The 19426-nt window shown below is 37.5% G+C and overlaps 1 protein-coding gene across 6 annotated transcripts in view; it reads left to right on the top strand.

The window, feature by feature from the left end:
* The window catches only part of RYR2 (ryanodine receptor 2), a 535490-nt gene that overhangs the window by 146453 nt on the left and 369611 nt on the right, over positions 1 to 19426 (top strand). For all 6 annotated transcript variants that reach the window (XM_044239419.1, XM_044239420.1, XM_044239421.1 and 3 more), the window contains 2 exons: positions 8836 to 8910; positions 16274 to 16430. In XM_044239419.1, the coding sequence (XP_044095354.1) occupies positions 8836 to 8910; positions 16274 to 16430 (232 nt within the window). The remainder of the gene's footprint in view (positions 1 to 8835; positions 8911 to 16273; positions 16431 to 19426) is intronic.

Here is a 19426-nt window from a genome sequence, read left to right on the forward strand (position 1 = left end):
AAAACTATAGAAAAATAAAAACTATGGAGAACAAAATTCATCTTAAGAGCAGCACACGAGTCAGGAGGAGTATAAGTTGAACTGAATGACAGTTCTGTGTTGCCTGAGAAGTGGTAAAATTAGTAATTTCATCATATTTTAATAACCAAACACACGTAATCTTTATATTAATCAGTTAAAATATCGTAAAAGTATATAAAATATTAAACAGGAAAGCAGAAAGATAATATGAAAAAATACTTAATTGAGAAGAAAGGAAAGTTTAGAAGGAGTAGGACAAATAGAGAGTAGAAGATTGACTTGAGCCCCCAAGATTCTTGCTTCCTACTCTACAAGGTCTGTATAATTCCCTCTCTTTTGTGTGTGATGGGACTATGACTATGGTGGATTTTACTCCCACAATTAGGTAACATTATATAACAAAGTTGGAAAGTTGTTGCATATGTAATTAAGTTTTCCAGTCTGCTGACCTTGAGTTAATCAAAAGGAAGATTTTCCTTTGTAGGCCTGACATAATCAGGTGAGCCATTAATGGAAGAGACTGAGCCTGCTGAATTTAGAGATTCAAGTGTGAAAAAAAATTCTCCTGTGAACCTTGAAGTAGTAAGCTGCCATGTTGTGAGAGAGTCTGTGGAGGGGCCCACGTGGCCAGGATCTGAGGGCAACCTTTAGTTGTTGAAAGAGGTACCTATCTGAGAGCTGACAAGAAAACAGGGACCATATGGCTGCAAACAACTGACTTCTGCCAGCCACCACTGAATTTAAGAGAATACTCTGGGCTCCAGGAAGATCACAGCCCCAAGCAACATTTTGAGATCCTGAGCAGGAAACCCAACTATACCACAACCAGACTTCTAACCTACAGGTTATAGAATGATAAATGGATATTGTTTCTAACTAATAAGTCAATGGTCAGTTGTTACATAATAGAAAATGAATAATTCCTGGGTGATACCACTTTAGGAATGAGGATGGCAAAAGGAAAGAAACAAGTAGATATTGAAAATGCTCAGGGCGGGCGCTTGGGTGGCTCAGTGGGTTAAGCCGCTGCCTTCGGCTCAGGTCATGATCTCAGGGTCCTGGGATTGAGTCCCACATCGGGCTCTCTGCTCAGCAGGGAGCCTGCTTCCTCCTCTCTCTCTCTGCCTGCCTCTCTGCCTACTTGTGATCTGTCTCTGTCAAATAAATAATTAATTAATTAATTTAAGAAAATTAAAAAAAAAAAGAAAGAAAGAAAATGCTCCAGGCACTTGGGTGGCTCAGTGGGTAGATGTCTGCCTTCAACTCAGGTCATGATCCTGGGGTCCTGGGATTGAACCCCGTGTTGGGCTTTCTGCTCAGCAGGGAGTCTGCTTTTCTCTTTCCCTCTGCCCCCCACCAACTTGTGCTCTCTCTTTTCCAAATAAATAAAATCTTAAAAAAGAAAAAAAAAGTTGTCTGTATCCTGTTAGTTCTCTTTCTCTGAAGAACCCTGACTAATACAGTTATGAAAGACCCCAGACCTCAGATTTCATCTAGCTGATTATGAGATTTAAATTACCAGTAATGTGGACAGGATCTTTTAGACCAGGATTTGCAAACTGTGGTGTGTGGGTCAAATCCAGCCCACTGCCTGTTTTTCTAAATAAATTTTTATTGGGACAGAGACATGCATATTTCTTCACATACTGTCCATTAATATGTTTTCAGAGTTAAGTAGTATGAAAATATATATATGACCCATTCAATCTAAAGTATTTACTAGACCTTTAGAGAAGAGTTTGCCAGGTCATGTTCTAGAACTCCTTTTCCTAGTGGCAGTGAAAGTCTTGGGTGGCCTGTCAGCTCCAACAGTCCTGGAGACATGGGGCAGTTCTCTGCTGGGAGCCGAAAGCACCCAGGGTGCCTTCAGAAGTAGGTCTTTGCGAGAGGGAGAAAGTGGCTAGGAAAAAAAAATATAGCCTTTTAATCTATGTGTATATTCTTTTCAGAATTTGAGTTTTCTCTAGTGTCCTACAGTAGATGCCAAGAAAAGTCAAATTGATTTTTATGTGAATTTTGAGATCCCAAAGGTACAAAATGAAGAATCACTTTATTTGATGCATAGAACTAGGAGAAGCAAAAGGAGTTATGTAGATCATGGCTGTAAAGGAATGCTAGAACCACACGATTGTGCAGTAGAAGAACCTAGCAAGGAGGTCATGTAAATTATGGTTTTATTTTGGGGCACCTGGGTGGCTCAGTCATTTAAGCCTCTGCCTTTGGTCCAGGTCATGATCTCAGGGTCCTGGAATTGAGCCCTGCATCAGGCTCTCTGCTCAGCAGGGAGCCTGCTTCCCCCCCCCTCTCTCTGCCTGCTTCTGTGCCTACTTGTGATCTCTCTCTATCAAAATAAATAAATAAATAAATAAAATCTTTTAAAAAATTAAAAAGAAAAACCTATGGCTTTATTTCCTTCTTAGGTTGTCCTAAGCAATTTTATAATTTAGGACTTCCTCTGTCTTTCTTTGTAAACAAGTATACAGTACTACCTACCATCTGTTCAATTCAATACAAAATTTTGGGTCTTTAACTGTATTTGAGAAGATTGAGCATGTCACCATCCTCCTGCCCCTCTTCCTCCTCTTCCTGTTCCTTCTCCTCCTCCATACCTCAGAGCCCCTTTGCTGTGTGAGGACTCTTTCGAGAGGTCTCCATGGGTTATAGCTTCCCTTTCTTCCTCACAGTAACCCCGTGACCATCAGCTTCATTTTATGTGTGTGAAAAAAAAAATGAGGCCTGGAGGAATTCAGTTAATTCGCCCAAGTTCATATGACAAAGTGACATGTTCCGAAAGCTAGTCACAGTCAAGCATGAGAGTGATTTGTCCACTTCCCAGTGCCTTGTCCTGGATGTGAGCTAAGCATTGGGAGGCCATCTAATGACGGCGCCCTGTGGCAACATTCATAAAGTGAAAAGAAGTAGTTTTCTCCAGGGTGAATCTTTCATTAATCATGTTTTATGATTTTGTGTGAAAGTCCACTAATGGGAGTTGTGTATCTTATAAAATTCTTATAATAAATACATACCAATAGATGCCAACTGTCATGCTCTGAAGAGCTCCTCATGACTGTGCTTTTATTACGATGCTAATCTTGTTTCTTCTGGGCCTCGGATTCTGAAGATGACCTATCCCGGCTGTCAGAATGCCTGCTTTCTACTGAAAAATAAGTGGTTCGACAATTGAGATTAGATCGAAATTGTATCTTATAAACCAAAAACGCAGAAGTAGCTCACTACTTTTATTTCGGTGGACAACATTATAATACTTAGGAGAAGTGGAATTGATGATATAATAGGAAGAATTTGTACTTATTAAAAAGAATAACCTGAAAGGGCCTCTTCAGGCCATTTAATGTGATCAGCCTGAAATAGGAGCTCCTTAATGAAGCGTATGATACAGGGAGATAACGTGTTATGTAGGCATAACTTAGAGCCTGAAGCCTGGAATTTTTCTAAATATTGTTGAATAAGACACACACTGTTGGTTATTCGGTGTGTGTACTTAAAAAATTCATAGTCAGTGAAATTACAGTGACTCTGAGTTTTTCTGATTCATGAGGTGGGAAATTCTTTGAAAAAAAATTCTATCAATGATATCAATGGCCAGTTATCTTAACACATCTTTTTCTTCGTAGTGATAATGTCATTGTGGTTCATTGCAAAAGTAGTCTTGGAGTGAACAGAGAACTGCATAGTACCCTTGTGTTTCATAACCTTGACATTCCCTTAAATTTTGACGACATTACTACGGTTTGCACTGAAATCTCCTGGGATGCTGAGCTCCAAAAGAGTTGTTGCTCTGGGTCTGTTCGATTCCTTAGAGAATCTTTCTCCCTTCGTCTTCTGTTGACAAAAGCACTTGCTATGATGTTGATCATTTAGTTGTATGGGTTTAAATAGGGCCTCTAAAGCCATTTGGTAAATTTGGGGGTCTTTACAACCGTTGTTTTCCTGGATTCTGATTGGGTACTTTGGGCACATTGCAGGGAAAAGGGATGATCCCTTCAGAGAGCAGGTGTGTCTGTCCAGGGGGACCGATTTCTTTTTTTTTTTTTTTTTTTTTTTAAAGATTTTATTTATTTATTTGACAGAGAGAGATCACGAGTAGACAGAGAGGCAGGCAGAGAGAGGGAGAGAGGGAAGCACGCTTTCTGCTGAGCAGAGAGCCCGATGCGGGACTCTATCCCAGGACCCTGAGATCATGACCTGAGCCGAAGGCAGCGGCTTAACGCACTGAGCCACCCAGGCGCCCCCGATTTCTAAATAAGTTTAAATGCCCTTAGTGTCGTTTGAATTTAGGATCTGGATATCAGGAGACCAGTTTTCAGTCTGAAATTGCCTATACATAGTTGATTGGACAACCAGTGGCATGCCATGTATTTATGGGGGGAGACTCTGTATAATAGGAGAGCTTTTCTCAGTTGGCAACAAAGATGAGTAAGTCGTCAGATTTTCTACACCGCCAGTGAAACATTTAAGAGAATAAAAAGAAATAATCTAATAATTCAAGGCAGGAAGTGCTTTGAGGAGGCAAATATTGAGGAAGCCTTCCAGATAAAGCTAAAAATAAGTCAGGTAGGAAGGAGGATCCAATTTTCCTTTGACTTTATATTTGTGTTTTAAACACTAGTTTCCTCCTAAGTTAAAATATTATTAGATATCTACATAAACAAAAAAATTCAAGAACATTGTTAAATTCAGCTAATAAAGGAAAAGTAGTGGAAGAATAAAACATTTGAAGAGTAATTGAAAATAAAAGAAATATTACATAAATAATATGTAAACATTTTTCATGCTATTTGTTTCTTTGAGTCCATTTAATTCTCAAGCTTAGCTCCTACAGAACTTTTATTATGTAATTAGTATTACCAGTTTGGTGTCCATTATTCAGTAGCTTTCTCCATGTTCATATAGAGAATATGTCTGCATGTCTATATACATATATGCCGTAGGTTTATTTGTATTGTACATAAAATGTGTATCGTTTACAGTCTTGGACTTTACTTACCTTAATATGTCATAGAATGCCTTCTTTTTCTTTTCTGTGGTTTATTTCGTTCTCTGTTTATTCTCTTCAGACAACTCAAGTTTTTTTTTCATTACTTCTTTAATAATTAAGGGATTTCAGTCTTAAATTTTTCAAAGTTTACCTGTGAATCCTAGATTTGTTATGAAATGTTCTTGTCCTCATTACTTTTAGATATGGTATGGTTTCTATTTCCTGTTTGACCCATGAATTATTTACAAGAGTTCCTGAGTTTTCCAAATTCTTAAATTATAAAACCCTTTTTAGTATTTATTTCCAGGTGTTATTGGTTATAATTAGAAAATATGAGTAAATAGCTTTAGGTTTAAAAGTATCTGATGAAATTTTCTTTGTGGCTCCATACACGATCTTTATGAAAGGTCTGATTGATTTAAAAATCTATGTATCTATCTATGTTTGTATACACACAAATATACCTCTATATTTTGTCATTTGTTTTTAAGTATATACCCAGAGATTCTAATTTACTTTGTCTAAGAATTGTCTGTCCATTGGAGTTTTCAAAGATTTCCAGTCGATTCTAATATACAACGATGTCTTAAGAATCAATGTCCTAATAAAATAACATTCTAGTCCAGTGGTCCTCAGAATTTGGCCCGGTTGCACCAAGGTTACTTGGGAACTTATTAGGAATATAGATTCTTAGACTTACTCTAGATCTACTGAATTAAGAACTTGGGGGCAGGGGGTATCCAGCAATACATATATATATATTTGTGTGTGTGTGTGTGTATGTGTGCATATATATATATATATATATATATATATATATAAATATATATATATATTTATTTATTTATTTATTTTTTACTGTGTCTTTCTTTTTTTAAAATTTTTTTATTTATTATTATTTTTTCTTATTAACATAATGTGTTTTTATCCCCAGGGGTACAGGTCTGTGAATCGCCAGGTTTACACACTTCATAGCACTCACCATAGCACATATCCTCCCCAGTGTCCATAACCCCACCCCACCATCCCCCTCCCGATCCCCCTCCCGATCCCCCTCCCCCCAGCAACCTTCAGTTTGTTTTGTGAGATTAAGATTCACTTATGGTTTGTCTCCCTCCCAATCCCATCTTGTTTCATTTATTCTTCTCCTACCCCCCAAAGCCCCCATGTTGCATCTCCACTTCCTCATATCAGGGAGATCATATGATAGTTGTCTTTCTCCGCTTGACTTATTTCGCTAAGCATGATACGCTCTAGTTCCATTCACATCATTGCAAATGGCAAGATTTCATTTCTTTTGATGGCTGCATAGTATTCGATTGTGTATATATACCACATCTTATTTATCCATTCATCTGTTGATGAACATCTAGGTTCTTTCCATAGTTTGGCTATTATAGACATTGCTGCTATAAACATTTGGGTGCACGTTCCCCTTCGGATCACTACATTTGTATCTTTAGGGTAAATACCCAGTAGTGCAATTGCTGGGTCATAGGGTAGTTCTATTTTCAACATTTTGAGGAACCTCCATGCTGTTTTCCAGAGTGGCTGTACCAGCTAGCATTCCCACAAATAGCTACTGGACTGTGAAGCAATACATATTTTTAAAAGCCTGTAAGATAATTCTGATAACTCACTAAAGACTGAAAGCCACTAATCTGTATCAGTGGCTCAACAGTAGGGTTGGTTTTCTCCTCAAGAAGACATTTGGTAATATCTGGGAACAGTTCTTATTATCAAAACTGGGGGGTGGTGGTGGAGGAGACAGCTACTGCTGGCATTTGGTTGGTAGGACCCAGGGATCAGGGCACTGGACAGTCACCCAGAGCAAAGAATTATCTGGCCCAAAATATCTATAGTGCTGCTTTTAGAAATTGATCTGAACTGTGATTTCTCAACATGACTTTCTCACGACCACCATTTGGAGAGCCTTTAAAAAAAAGTCTGACCTCAGATGTAGCTTAATTGGCCATTGGTGAGGGCATGACATCACATTCTAAAAATCTATCCACGTAATTACATCTGCGGACATGACCGAAAACCACCACTCTGACATTGTTCGTTGGTACACATAAATCTCTTACAATGGATGAGTCACAGAGATACTGAACCTACTGGTCAATTTTAATATAAAAAAATGGAGAAGTGTCATTATTACCTTTGGATGTGACATAGCAAAGAGTGTAAAACACTAGATCTAGAAGTCTAACTACGATGTTAGAGGTACATTCTAAAAACAACTGTGAGGATGTCATTAGCAAAATCCAGAATGTGGAAACTCCAAGACCAATGATACAGATTTTTATCAGGAAATAATGCCAACAAGGAAAAAGGACAGGGGAACTTAAGAGAAATTTAGCTACTTAGTAAATTTGTGTATCTTGTTCGGATCTTGATTTGAAAGAGCAACAGAAAAACAAAACATTTTTGAGAAAATGGAAAATTTGAATGTAAAACATGATATTTCACAGAAGTGAATTTTATGTGTATGTATTTTTTTGGAATTGTATGTGGAGGGGTAACTGGAGGTTACAGGTAGAACAAAGATTGGCCTGTGATGATCGTTGTTGATACTGTGTGCTGGGTATATGAAGTTTTATTATAATAATCTCTATACTTTTGTTTATCTTTGAAAAATTCCATAATAAAAACAATGAGAAGGAATCTCTAAGCATGTGAGAGGAAAAGCAGGTGAGGGAGCATGGTGCTCGAAAAACTGTCAGGACAATAGATGTTTCCACAGTGTCAAACAAAAACAAAAGCCAACAGCAGTCCATTGAATTTGGAACATGAATGTCATTTGATGGCATTAGCAAATACGTTTGATTGGAGAAGTGGGTCTGAAAGCAAGACTGGAATGCACAGAGAAGTGAGAGGGTGATCCTGAGGCACATTAAGAGGGTGAGCAGGAAAGGAGAATATGGTCAAGTGTGTTAATTATGTTTGAGTTAGGATAAGGTTATGTGTGTTTGAATGATGAAAGAGATCCAGTAGAGGCAGAGACAGTGAGTCTCTGGGAGGAAACCGGGAGTATTGCACAAGCATTGGTTTTCTTAAAACCATCTCAGTGGGTTGGCATAGAGTTGAATTTGGGTAATCTGTATAAATTACTTAGCATTACTTCTACCATATTAACAAATTATCATAATGAGAGCTTTGGAATTTCTGTTTGTGTGATGCTCATTCAAAGTTATTTCTCTTCTTGTGTACCTTTTTTTGGTTCATGTTTATATTTTTGGTGGTCCTTAGACTTTTCTGCCATCATTTTGCAGATTGTTATAATAAAGCACTAAAATTAATATGTTCTTCATATTATATAATATGTTCTTCATATTATTATATTTCTTCAGTGTTCATATATCTAGAACAGAATTTAGGACCACAAATAATTATATGTGTACGTTGAAGTAATAAGGTATTAAACTATATGTAAACTCATAGCTGAGTACTTTAATGGACCTCATCTAAATAAGTCAAGTGAATGTATTTAGTGGGAGAAAGGGAGGGAGGGAGAGGCAGACAGGGAAAGAGGTGGGCAGTGGGGAGGCAGAGGGAATGAATGGAAGTGGAGGTAGAAAATGATGAGAGAATACATTTAAATTAAGAGTTTATTCAGGACAAACTTACATTGATCACTGTTACTGTTATTTCTGTTATTTTTATTTCCAGTTATACTGTCTCATGCCAGAAAGTATAACTTTATCTAAAGGCTTTCCATTTGCTTTTGTCTTGTAATTGGCTTGAGAAAATAGAGTCCAAGAATGACACGGGTTAAAATCGGGCTTATTTTTTTTTCTTTTTTTTTAAACCAGAACTGTTCACTATGAAGGTGGTGCTGTATCCGTTCATGCACGTTCCCTGTGGAGACTAGAGACACTAAGAGTTGCGTAAGTAGAATTTGTGAGTAGAGCCGAGTGCTTCGAGTGTACAAAATACTTGCAGTGCTGTGGACTTGAGCTTTCATACGAAAGCTCATGCAAACAACTATAGCAAACAGGCAAATGGAACAAGCAAATGAGAAAGTGCTGGAGAGTTTCTGTCCTCTTGCCCTTCTTCCTACATTTATTTTGCTTTCTTTAGCCTTAATTCACCAGGTGGTATGCAGGAATTCTCTAATTCTATATGATCTGCTCTTGTCTTTAGCCTGATTTGTTTGGGTACTGCCCTCTCCTCCCCGTCTGTGCATCTCCTAGCACAAGGTGCTTCTAGGACAGAGTGACGTAAGATTTGGAAACAGGACAAATGGTTTGCAAGCCTGTTTCACATTTCAGGTCTGACATTGTCTGGGTTTAACAGTCTAACGGGCCATGTAAACAGGAAAGTTGAACATGAACAAGAGTACAAGGGTTGTTACTGGCAGTCACTAGCCTTATTTACAAATCCCTTGATCGCTGAGTAAGAAATCTGGATTGCAATACAAAGTCAAGGTGTATTCGTTCATTATACAAACAAATACATATATATTCATATTCTTTTTTTTTCCTTTTTGGTGGCTTCAAAAATTTGTTCAGAGGTTGACTTTTAGTTCCTGTAGATGAGTGCAGTGTTGATCATACCGGTGTCATTGTGAATTATTTTCATTAGAATTAAAATATTAGATTTTTTTGTTGTTGATTGGAAGGTTTATTCCTTTGCCTGCAGAGCAAGTTTTTAGTGTATTTGTTCCCAATTACATTACACTTTTAGGAAATTAATGATTTAAAGTTATAGTTTCCATGAATGGCTATAGGGAACTATCTTAGTATAGAATAGTTACCTTTGTAAGGCCTATTATTTTGAGATTAATGCTTATCTAATGATGATTAAAGTAGTTTAGTTGTTTTTGTTTATATATCCCATACATTAGTTTTGAAACAATTTGAAAGGTGCATCCTTGAACATTGTAAGGCTTGACATTTACATTTTTCATTATAGTTTTTTTTTCATTATCAATTTAAATAGATGCATAGAATATAATTTATGGGGTATTATTGGAAGTTATTTTTTAAAAAGATTTTATATATTTATTTGAGAGAGAGAGAGAGAGCATGAGAGGGGAGAAGGTCAGAGGGAGAATTAGACTCCCCATGGAGCTGGGAGACTGATGCGGGACTCGATCCCTGATCCCAGGAATCCAGGATCATGACCTGAGTGGAAGGCAGTCGCTTAACCAACTGAGCCACCCAGGTGCCCCAGAAGTGATATTTTAAAATGAAATAGCATACCACTCTTTGAAAAGTATCTCATTAACTCTAAATACTGCTATGATTTAATACCCATCCTTATTTATTTAAAAATACTTGAACATAGTCTACCTTAACAGTAGAAAATATATACTCTTTAATTGTCATGATATTTGTTATTCTCCCATGACAGAGTTCTTTATTCCAAATCATTTTTTTTATGATTGAAAGACTGTTTTTGCTCACTCTAGCATACACCTAAGCAACAAAAATATGTATGTAAATATTTTTACATTTCTGGTGATAGTCTGTAACTTTAAAAAGTTCTTCTATTTTAACCCCATTCATTGTTAATTAGCTGATAATAAATTCTTCCCTCTAAATACGTAGCTGATGAAATTACCTAAGTACTAAAATTTTTGGTAACCATTGAACTTGAAAGAAAAATTTTACTGGAAATGCATCTCTGAAGGTGGAAAAAGAAGTGGTGGCCTCATAAAAATAAGTAAGGGGAACTCAGAGCTTTTGTGTGCTTCATAAATGATTCAGAGAATTGAGGGAAAGGGATTTTAAAGACATACAGGTATTTCCTTTACCTTGTGTTTTATAAAAATGACAGCTTAACTAGAGAAATAGTTAAAGTGAAGCTGAGATAGATGTTGCCACCATTGGAAACCAGACTCCAGACGTGTTTTCAAATTTATAAATATCCCTCCCCTTCGTGATTATGTGCTTAAAGAAATGTTTTTTTTTTTTTTAATTTGTTTGTTTGTTTTGAGCAAAGGAGGCCCTAAATACGCCTCACTTTGTAGATTAAAAAACCTGGGGCACCTGGGGGGCTCAGTGGGTTGAGCCTCTACCTTCAGCTCAGGTCATGATCTCAGGGTCCTGGGATCGAGCCCCACGTCGGGCTCTCTGCTCAGCGGGGAGGCTGCTTTCTCCTCTCTCTCTGCCTGTCTCTCTGCCTACTTGTGATCTCCGTCTATCAAATAAATAAATAAAATCTTAAACAAAACCAAACCAAACCAGAAGGATGCAAACTCCTGAAAACCAGGCAGGGCTTCCTGTTTGTTGTCAATGTTGTTTTTGATGAACTGTAATTACATAAATCCAGGTCTTCTGCGTTTCCTTCCATGATGCAATCTGGATTCGTTTTCTCTACTGTTGCCTATTGTTTGAAGTTTGAAATGGCCACTGTGGGGTCTGTTTTCACTTAAATGGTGGGGGGGGTACTGAGAATATAGAAAGAAGCTGATCTCAGGTCAGTCAGAGGTGAAAGGGGGCACGTCTCCTGATTGCCTCAGAATCCAAATGACAGCAGGGGACTTAGAGCAGCTCGCAAAGCAGGTAGTTTTTCAACCAACTAACAGAGGAAAGAGAGATATTTCTGTTGGACTCTGTGGCCCTTGATTTGCACCATTTCATCTTCCTGTCTGTGCTAGAAAAGCAGGAGGTTCACTTGTAATGAATGTAATTATGTTAAGTGTTTTTTCAGGTTCAGGTTCTGTTGAATTTTTGAACTACCTTGACTTCACTGTAAATGTACACATTAGACTACATTGACTTTACACAGCTTCTTACATGCATTGGCCATGTAAATACTCATGTTTTTCTTAGTACTTAGAAGATGATAGTCAAACATTCTGCTTATGTTTATAACAGAATTTTATACCCGAAGGTCAATATTTATACTATAATATTTGGGATATTCGTTTTTTTTTTTTTCCTCCAACCAGGTCTCAAACTATATATTTGATATAGTTCATGCAGCCTAGTAATTATGTATTTTATATCAAATACTCCTATAAATAAAATTAATGCTGTCAACAATTTTTCAGTATCATGAACATTGTAATAAGGTGTTTTTTAACTTTGGGAGTTAAATATAATAGAAAACACATTCCAGTATTGTAAAGCTATTAGAACATTGTAAGTAAAATACTTGTTGGTTTCTGTAGTAAGAATGATAATTGCAGGGACGCCTGGGTGGCTCAGTTGGTTGGACGACTGCCTTCGGCTCAGGGCGTGATCCTGGACTCCCGGGATCGAGTCCCACATCAGGCTCCCAGGTTCATGGGGAGTCTGCTTCGCTCTCTGACCTTCTCCTCGCTCATGCTCTCTCTCACTGTCTCTCTCTCTCAAATTAAAAAAAAAAAAAAAAAAAAGAATGATAATTGCAATTTAAAATATGCATTATGTATGCTTCAAGTTCCGCTTTCTTGTATGTTACAAAGAACCCACGAAATCAAAGGTGGATGTATCATGACAACTGACCAAATTACTTCCTGATCCCTTGAAGTCATTTCAAGTGAATATAGGTAATACATAGGGAATAGTTTTCTGTTGTGTTACCATATTCTATTTCTGTGTTACTATTACTGTTTTCAGCTTTGACTAAATATTTACAGCCTTCTGATTCTCCTAGGCTTGTCCTCTTTTCTTCTGGGCCATGAACATTGGAGGTCAGCTAATGTGAATGGCTATACACTAAAGAAAATGTACTTAGACTTTTCAGTGTTTTGCGGATAATTGGTCAGATTCTCTTGGTGATTTGATAGGTGTGCTTGTAAATATGCACCCTATTAAGTAGATTTGTACATCAGATGCAGAATACCCTCTAGAAAATCTGGTACAAAGTATTGCTTGGTCCACATTTGGAACTATTTTGAAAATGAAGTTGTTTTTTATGATGATTAAGATGAGTCATTACTTAGAAAAAAAACCATTTAGATGGTTCTTCAAATAATGAATGTGAATATTAAAAATAATTGTGTTTTTCATAGCATCTGCAAAGAATACACTTATTTTATAAGAGGGGAATAAACAAAGATTTTTTCCTTTACCAGACTAGAAATGATTTAATATTCTCTTGCTGGTAAGCAAATTTTAATTTCATTTTTAACAATACTGTGTTATTAGTAGGGTTTATTGGCACACAGTTATTACTTTAGTTGGGGGACTTGTCCAAATTAATTGCCTCTATAAACATACCCATGTAATAAAGGTCTTATTACCGTATCACTTTGTTTTCCCTGCTAATATTCAAAGTGAAAAATCCAACTTAGGAAATCAGCATAAAATGACTTACAGGTTACTAAAATTGGTGAATTTGAAAAAAGTATTCTCAATTTGTAGACTATAAAAGGCCCTATATTTTTTGATGACCTTTTTAATCATCTTATATTAAAACAAGCTTGCAAATTAATAGAATCATGTTAAAATTCTCCTTACTTTCATTTTTTTGTCTATTTGATTCATTACATAGTAGTAAATGCTTCCACTGTAATTGTTTTTATATTTAATTATCTTTTTCTTTTGTCTCATTTTCTCTTTTCCATTGCCCTGTGAAGCTTCATGACATGCCTTCTTTTTAGAGTATGTTTTTTCTCTTTATAAAACATCTGCATGTATCCTTTTTATGCTTTTTACCTTAAATTCTAATTTGTTTAATATCAGCTTTACCATCACTATTTCCTTTTGAATTTATATGCCTGATAAATTTTTTTTATTCATTCATTTTTAGCTCTTAAAAAACTTATTTGATTTTCAGCATAATTTTTATCAGTGTTAAGAGGCCATCCTTGTTTTGCGCATAACTGATCTAACTGAAAGGTGTGGATATCAGAGCCATGTTTCTGTACCATAGTGCATACAAGGTTCATACACATGTGACTTTCAGTTTACATAGCACTGCACAAACAAGGATGATCTGTATCTTGATTTTTCTGTTCTCCCCTATCTGGAAGTCATTTTAAAAAGCAGATTTTAATGTCAATACTGCCTAGAGCAATCTATACTTTTAATGCTATTCCGATCAAAATTCCACCAGTATCCTTCAAAGAGCTGGAGCAAATAATCCAAAAATTTGTATGGAATCAGAAGAGACCCCGAATTGCTAAGGAAATGTTGGAAAACAAAAATAAAATGGGGGGGCATCACGTTACCTTATTTCAAGCTTTACTACAAAGCTGTGATCACCAAGACAGCATGGTACTGGCATAAAAACAGACACATAGACCAGTGGAACAGAGTAGAGAGCCCAGATATGGACCCTCAACTCTATGGGCAAATAATCTTCGACAAAACAGGAAAAATTATACAGTGGAAAAAAGACAGTTTCTTCAGTAAATGGTGCTGGGAAAACTGGGCAGCTATATATAGAAGAATGAAACTGGATCATTCTCTTACACCGTACACAAAGATAAGCTCAAAATGGATAAAAGACCTCAACATGAGACAGGAATCCATCAGAATTCTAGAGGAGAACATAGGCAGTAATCTCTTCGATATCAGCCATAGCAACTTCTTTCAAGATACGTCTCCAAAGGCAAAGGAAACAAAAGCGAAAATGAACTTTTGGGACTTCATCAAAATTAAAAGCTTCTGCACAGCAAAGGAAACAGTCAAGAAAGCAAAGAGGCAACCCACGGAATGGGAGAAGATATTTGCAAATGACAGTACAGACAAAAGGTTGATATCCAGGATCTATAACGAACTCCTCAAACTCAACACACATAAAACAGACAATCATATCAAAAAATGGGCAGAAGTTATGAACAGACACTTCTCCAATGAAGACATACAAATGGCTATCAGACACATGAAAAAATGCTCATCATCGCTAGCCATTAGGGAGATTCAAATTAAAACCACATTGAGATATCACCTTACACCAGTTAGAATGGCCAAAATTAGCAAGACAGGAAACAACATGTGTTGGAGGGGATGTGAAGAAAGGGGAACCCTCTTCCACTGTTGGTGGGAATGCAAGTTGGTGCAGCCTCTTTGGAGAACAGTGTGGAGATTCCTCAAGAAATTAAAAATAGAGCTTCCCTATGACCCTGCAATTGCACTCCTGGGTATTTACCCCGAAGATACAGATGTAGTGAAAAGAAGGGCCAGGTGTACCCCAATGTTTATAGCAGCAATGGCCACGGTCGCCAAACTGTGGAAAGAACCAAGATGCCCTTCAGCGGATGAATGGATAAGGAATATGTGGTCCATATACACTATGGAGTATTATGCCTCCATCAGAAAAGATGAATACCCAACTTTTGTAGCAACATGGACGGGATTGGAAGAGATTATGTTGAGTGAAATAAGTCAAGCAGAGAGAGTCAATTATCATATGGTTTCATTTATTTGTGGAGCATAACAAATAGCATGGAGGACATGGGGAGTTAGAAAGGAGAAGGGAGTTGGGGTAAATTGGAAGGAGAGGTGAACCATGAGAGACTATGGACTCTGAAAAACAATCTGAGGGTGGGAAGTTGCGGTACCAGGTGGTGGGCATTATAGAAGGCACAGATTGCATGGAGCACTGGGTGTGGTACAAAAACAATGAATACTGTTATGCTGAAAATAAATTAAAAAAATTTTTAAAAAAGCAGATTTTAATGATCATGACTTGGCTTTTTATCTTTTTCCTGCAACCTTAATTTGTATGTTGTTTTTTGCATTTTATTTTTTTCCTTTTTTTCTTTCTTGACCATTTTAGAATTCTCATTTTCTTGGTTTGTCCTTTTTGTTGATGAGTTTTGAATGATATAATTGTTCCACATTATTAAATTTCAATGCACAGGAATAGGTTTCAAGTAAATGTATACTTTAATTTATATATATGAGTTCCAATCAATCATAATTAGGCATGGACTGAATTACCACTGTTTTTTCAAGGCTGCAAATTCAACAGAAGTTTTTAACTAGTAAATTCTAAAGTTTTCTTTAAACTTATAATTTCCATATCTGTGACTAGTGATTAGACGTTAACTTGGACCCCAAGTCCTTAGTCATCTTTGCACAGGGCAGTAAAAAGTATGGGTGGCATTATATTTAAAATCAAGGTCTTTGAGTTAAATTTTGCTGCAGTTTACTAGTATCTGTGTAAGACTATTTCTTAGTCATTCTGGATAACCAGTTTGTTGTTTGTGGAATGAAATTCATACCACTAACATCACAAGGTATTTGAGAACTTTAAATCAGACAGTCTATGATAAGCAAAGTTCCTTGTCTCAACACGTACATCTTAATTGCTTTTTCTCCTGTGATTGTGGATGCTATTGGATCAGGTCTTAACTGTGTTTGTTAGGTGGAGTGGAAGCCACATAAGATGGGGACAGCCTTTCCGACTACGCCATGTCACAACAGGAAAATACTTGAGTCTCATGGAAGACAAAAGCCTTCTGCTCATGGACAAAGAAAAGGCTGATGTAAAATCAACGGCATTTACCTTCCGATCTTCCAAGGTAAGACAGAAAATATAATTTTGGATTACTTGTAATTATGTCCCCACCACATTTCTTTTGATGTTAGAAATGGAAAGAGAAAGGATGTGACTATCATTTCACTTGGCATTTTTTGACATGTATTTCTAAATTTCCAGTTTCTCTTCCATCCATTCCTTTAAAACTCATTTCCTAAACCACTAAAACCTGCCCAGGTGTCTCACCTGCTTTATAGTTCTTTGGTTGCTTACGTATAAGACATTCATCTAGCTCGTTTCTGTTTACTTAGGCTTTGACTAGTGCACTTAGCACAAACTTCATGCTGTTGTCCTTTAACGATATTGGTAAAGCATGTTGGAACCTCAGAGGCCCATTTACATGTCTCCTCTTAAATGCAGACCTTTCTTCCTGGGTCTTTTGAATCATTTGTAGGGGAAAAAACCTCTAAGAAAAACTCTTTAGATCTCTAGTAAGAATTCCTCTGAACCAGATGCTGAATAGAATAGGAAAAAACACAGGCATGAAAGTCAAGTTGGAATGCTGGTGCTCCAGCCCAGCTCATCCCCTCAGGACCTCTTGCGTGGTGCCCAGCCTACCAACCCCATGATGCAATACCAACCTCACTCAGGCTTCAGCAAAATAACAAACGTCTCGAACAGTGAGGTGTCTCTGGAGTAGTCGAAAATCACATGTTGAGTTGACAAATGCCAAGCATCTATTGTATTAATTTTGGTCATAATTATATACTTGTGTCCTTAATCTCATGAGGAATGTGAACTTGAGCAGAATGGTAGGAATGAAGCTGGATTACTGATTAGATTTGTCGCAGAGCTGCAAAAGCTGATGTCCCTGGTGTAGCTAAAGGAAGCTTGGATGAGTCCAGAAGTAACTGTGAGAAGACAGTAGCTTGACTACACATCCCTAGTGCCTTTCTGTTAGTTCTCCTGCTCTGCAGTATGCAGAGTGATGGTAGATGGTCCACACTCTTGAGTTCCCCAGAGATCTCTGGGAGAGATGGCAGTATAGATCCCTATTCTGTATGGTGGGAGTAGAGATCTGGAGCTCAGACAGGGCTCACATGTTTCTGTTTCTTGTGTGGACCCATAGAGAGCTCTGAATGCTGTATTTCATGGACGTCTGGTGGCCTTTTGCTCTTCGTCTCTGTAGATGGAAAGCACAGTTGGTCTTATTGTGAATGAGCTTAGTGCTGAGGGCTTTTTCCTCAAGCCTAACTAAGCACAAGGGTGGGAGTTTGTTAGGTTATCCATTATCCATTATCCATTACCTCAGTCCAAAAAGGGAAACAAACATTCAGCTCAGCAAAGAGGAATTAGTTATCTGATGGTAGAAGCCCTTTTTAAGTAAAAAACAAAAAACAAAACAAAAAGATGGTACCGATTAAAGCGACGCAGAGCTTTAAGGCAGAAAATTAGAAAAATGAAAGGAAATGCATGGCCTCCTAAGGGCAAAATATAATTCAGCAAAACAAAATCCCAGAGAAGAAGAACCTGAACAGGTATATGACAATTAAAGATGTTGGAAAAGTTTTTCAAGCTGTAGCATTTACAGGGTCAAAGTCTAGCCAAAATTGGAGGTGAAAGGGAAAAAGTCAAAGGGGCAGTAAGTGCTCTGATTGCCTTACCAGCGGGCAAGTAATATTTTTTAAAACTGAAAAGTCAGGTAATGAAGTATAAGATTTAACAGTAAAAAGGCAAACACTAAAGTATAATGAAAAAGGTGGTGAAGGGGGAGAGGGGATTTGGTGAAAAAAAGAGGAAAATATTACCACTGTCATTGTCTGTAATCCAATCCAGTAGAAAGAGGACAAGGCCAAAAGAACAGCCATGGAAACCCACAAGTCAACAGAGACAGGAGGCCACATAGCAAATGACTAAAAAACAGAAAAATGTAACAACAGAAAACCTAAATATGACAGAGTGGACATCTCATGTATTTTTCCTTATCAACACACAAAAATGGGCTAAAATCACAATTTAAAATAAAAATTTCATATTGGATCACGACGTATAAATGATGCTGACTTTAAGAGATACCTCCAAAGCAGTTTTATTTGGAAAGTTTGTAATTAAAAGATGGCTCATGGAATACCAGGAAAATACAAATAAGAACAAAGAAGTGTCTGATTTAGTATCAGATGAGGAGAAATCCACGTAAAAGAAAGTATTGAGTGAGACAAAGGATACTCGTATCATAGTATCTGTGCAGTTCCCTGAGGATGTAACAGTTAACCAAATCTGTGTACCACATAAAATGACTTAGTATTCATATTCATTAAACCAAACCTATAGGAGATCCAAGAGGAAATAAACAGAAAAACTAGTGGCAGGAGACATGAAGTCACTGTTTCTCAGTTCATGATAGATGACATACAGAAGATGTAAATGCCATGGAATAAGGAATATATACATATTCCACACCACTGAGGAATTTTAGGGAGTCCGACCTGGGGAGCCTACCCAGGGACCCTGCCCCTCCACAGACATTCCTTCACTTCAGAACATTTAAGGACTGCCTCGACCTGGCTTGGGAACTCACTGGGACCCTTTCTTTCCACACTCCTTGGCTTTTTAAAGACAATAATTGCTACATTTCTGTGACCTCTTAGAGGTCTGCCAACTGTAACTGATCTCACTGAGTATCAAGACACCCATTTTACAGGTGGGAGAACCAAGGGCAGGAGGGATGAATCACTTGTCCAAGTCACTGGACTGGGAGTGTGGAAGAGCCATGGACAGGAGGTTAACTCTGCCGGAAACCACCTGTCCAGTGTGGGTTTAAATAACCACACCTGAGCTCCAGGCTTGGAGTCCTGAACTGACTAGTTCACTCATCCCCACCTATCCCCTTGCCTGGCTGCCCCCCGAGTCTGGAGGTGTGCCTTTCACCCTGCAGGGCCCCACACAGTTGACGCACCACCCCAGCCCTCCACAAGCTCCCAGGCAAAAAGTCAGTATTGTGGTGTAGAAATCTGAATACTGAGTTCCTCTTTTCTGTTT

The sequence above is a fragment of the Neovison vison genome, chromosome 2, assembly GCF_020171115.1.
Source record: "Neovison vison isolate M4711 chromosome 2, ASM_NN_V1, whole genome shotgun sequence".
Lineage (NCBI taxonomy): Eukaryota > Metazoa > Chordata > Mammalia > Carnivora > Mustelidae > Neogale > Neogale vison.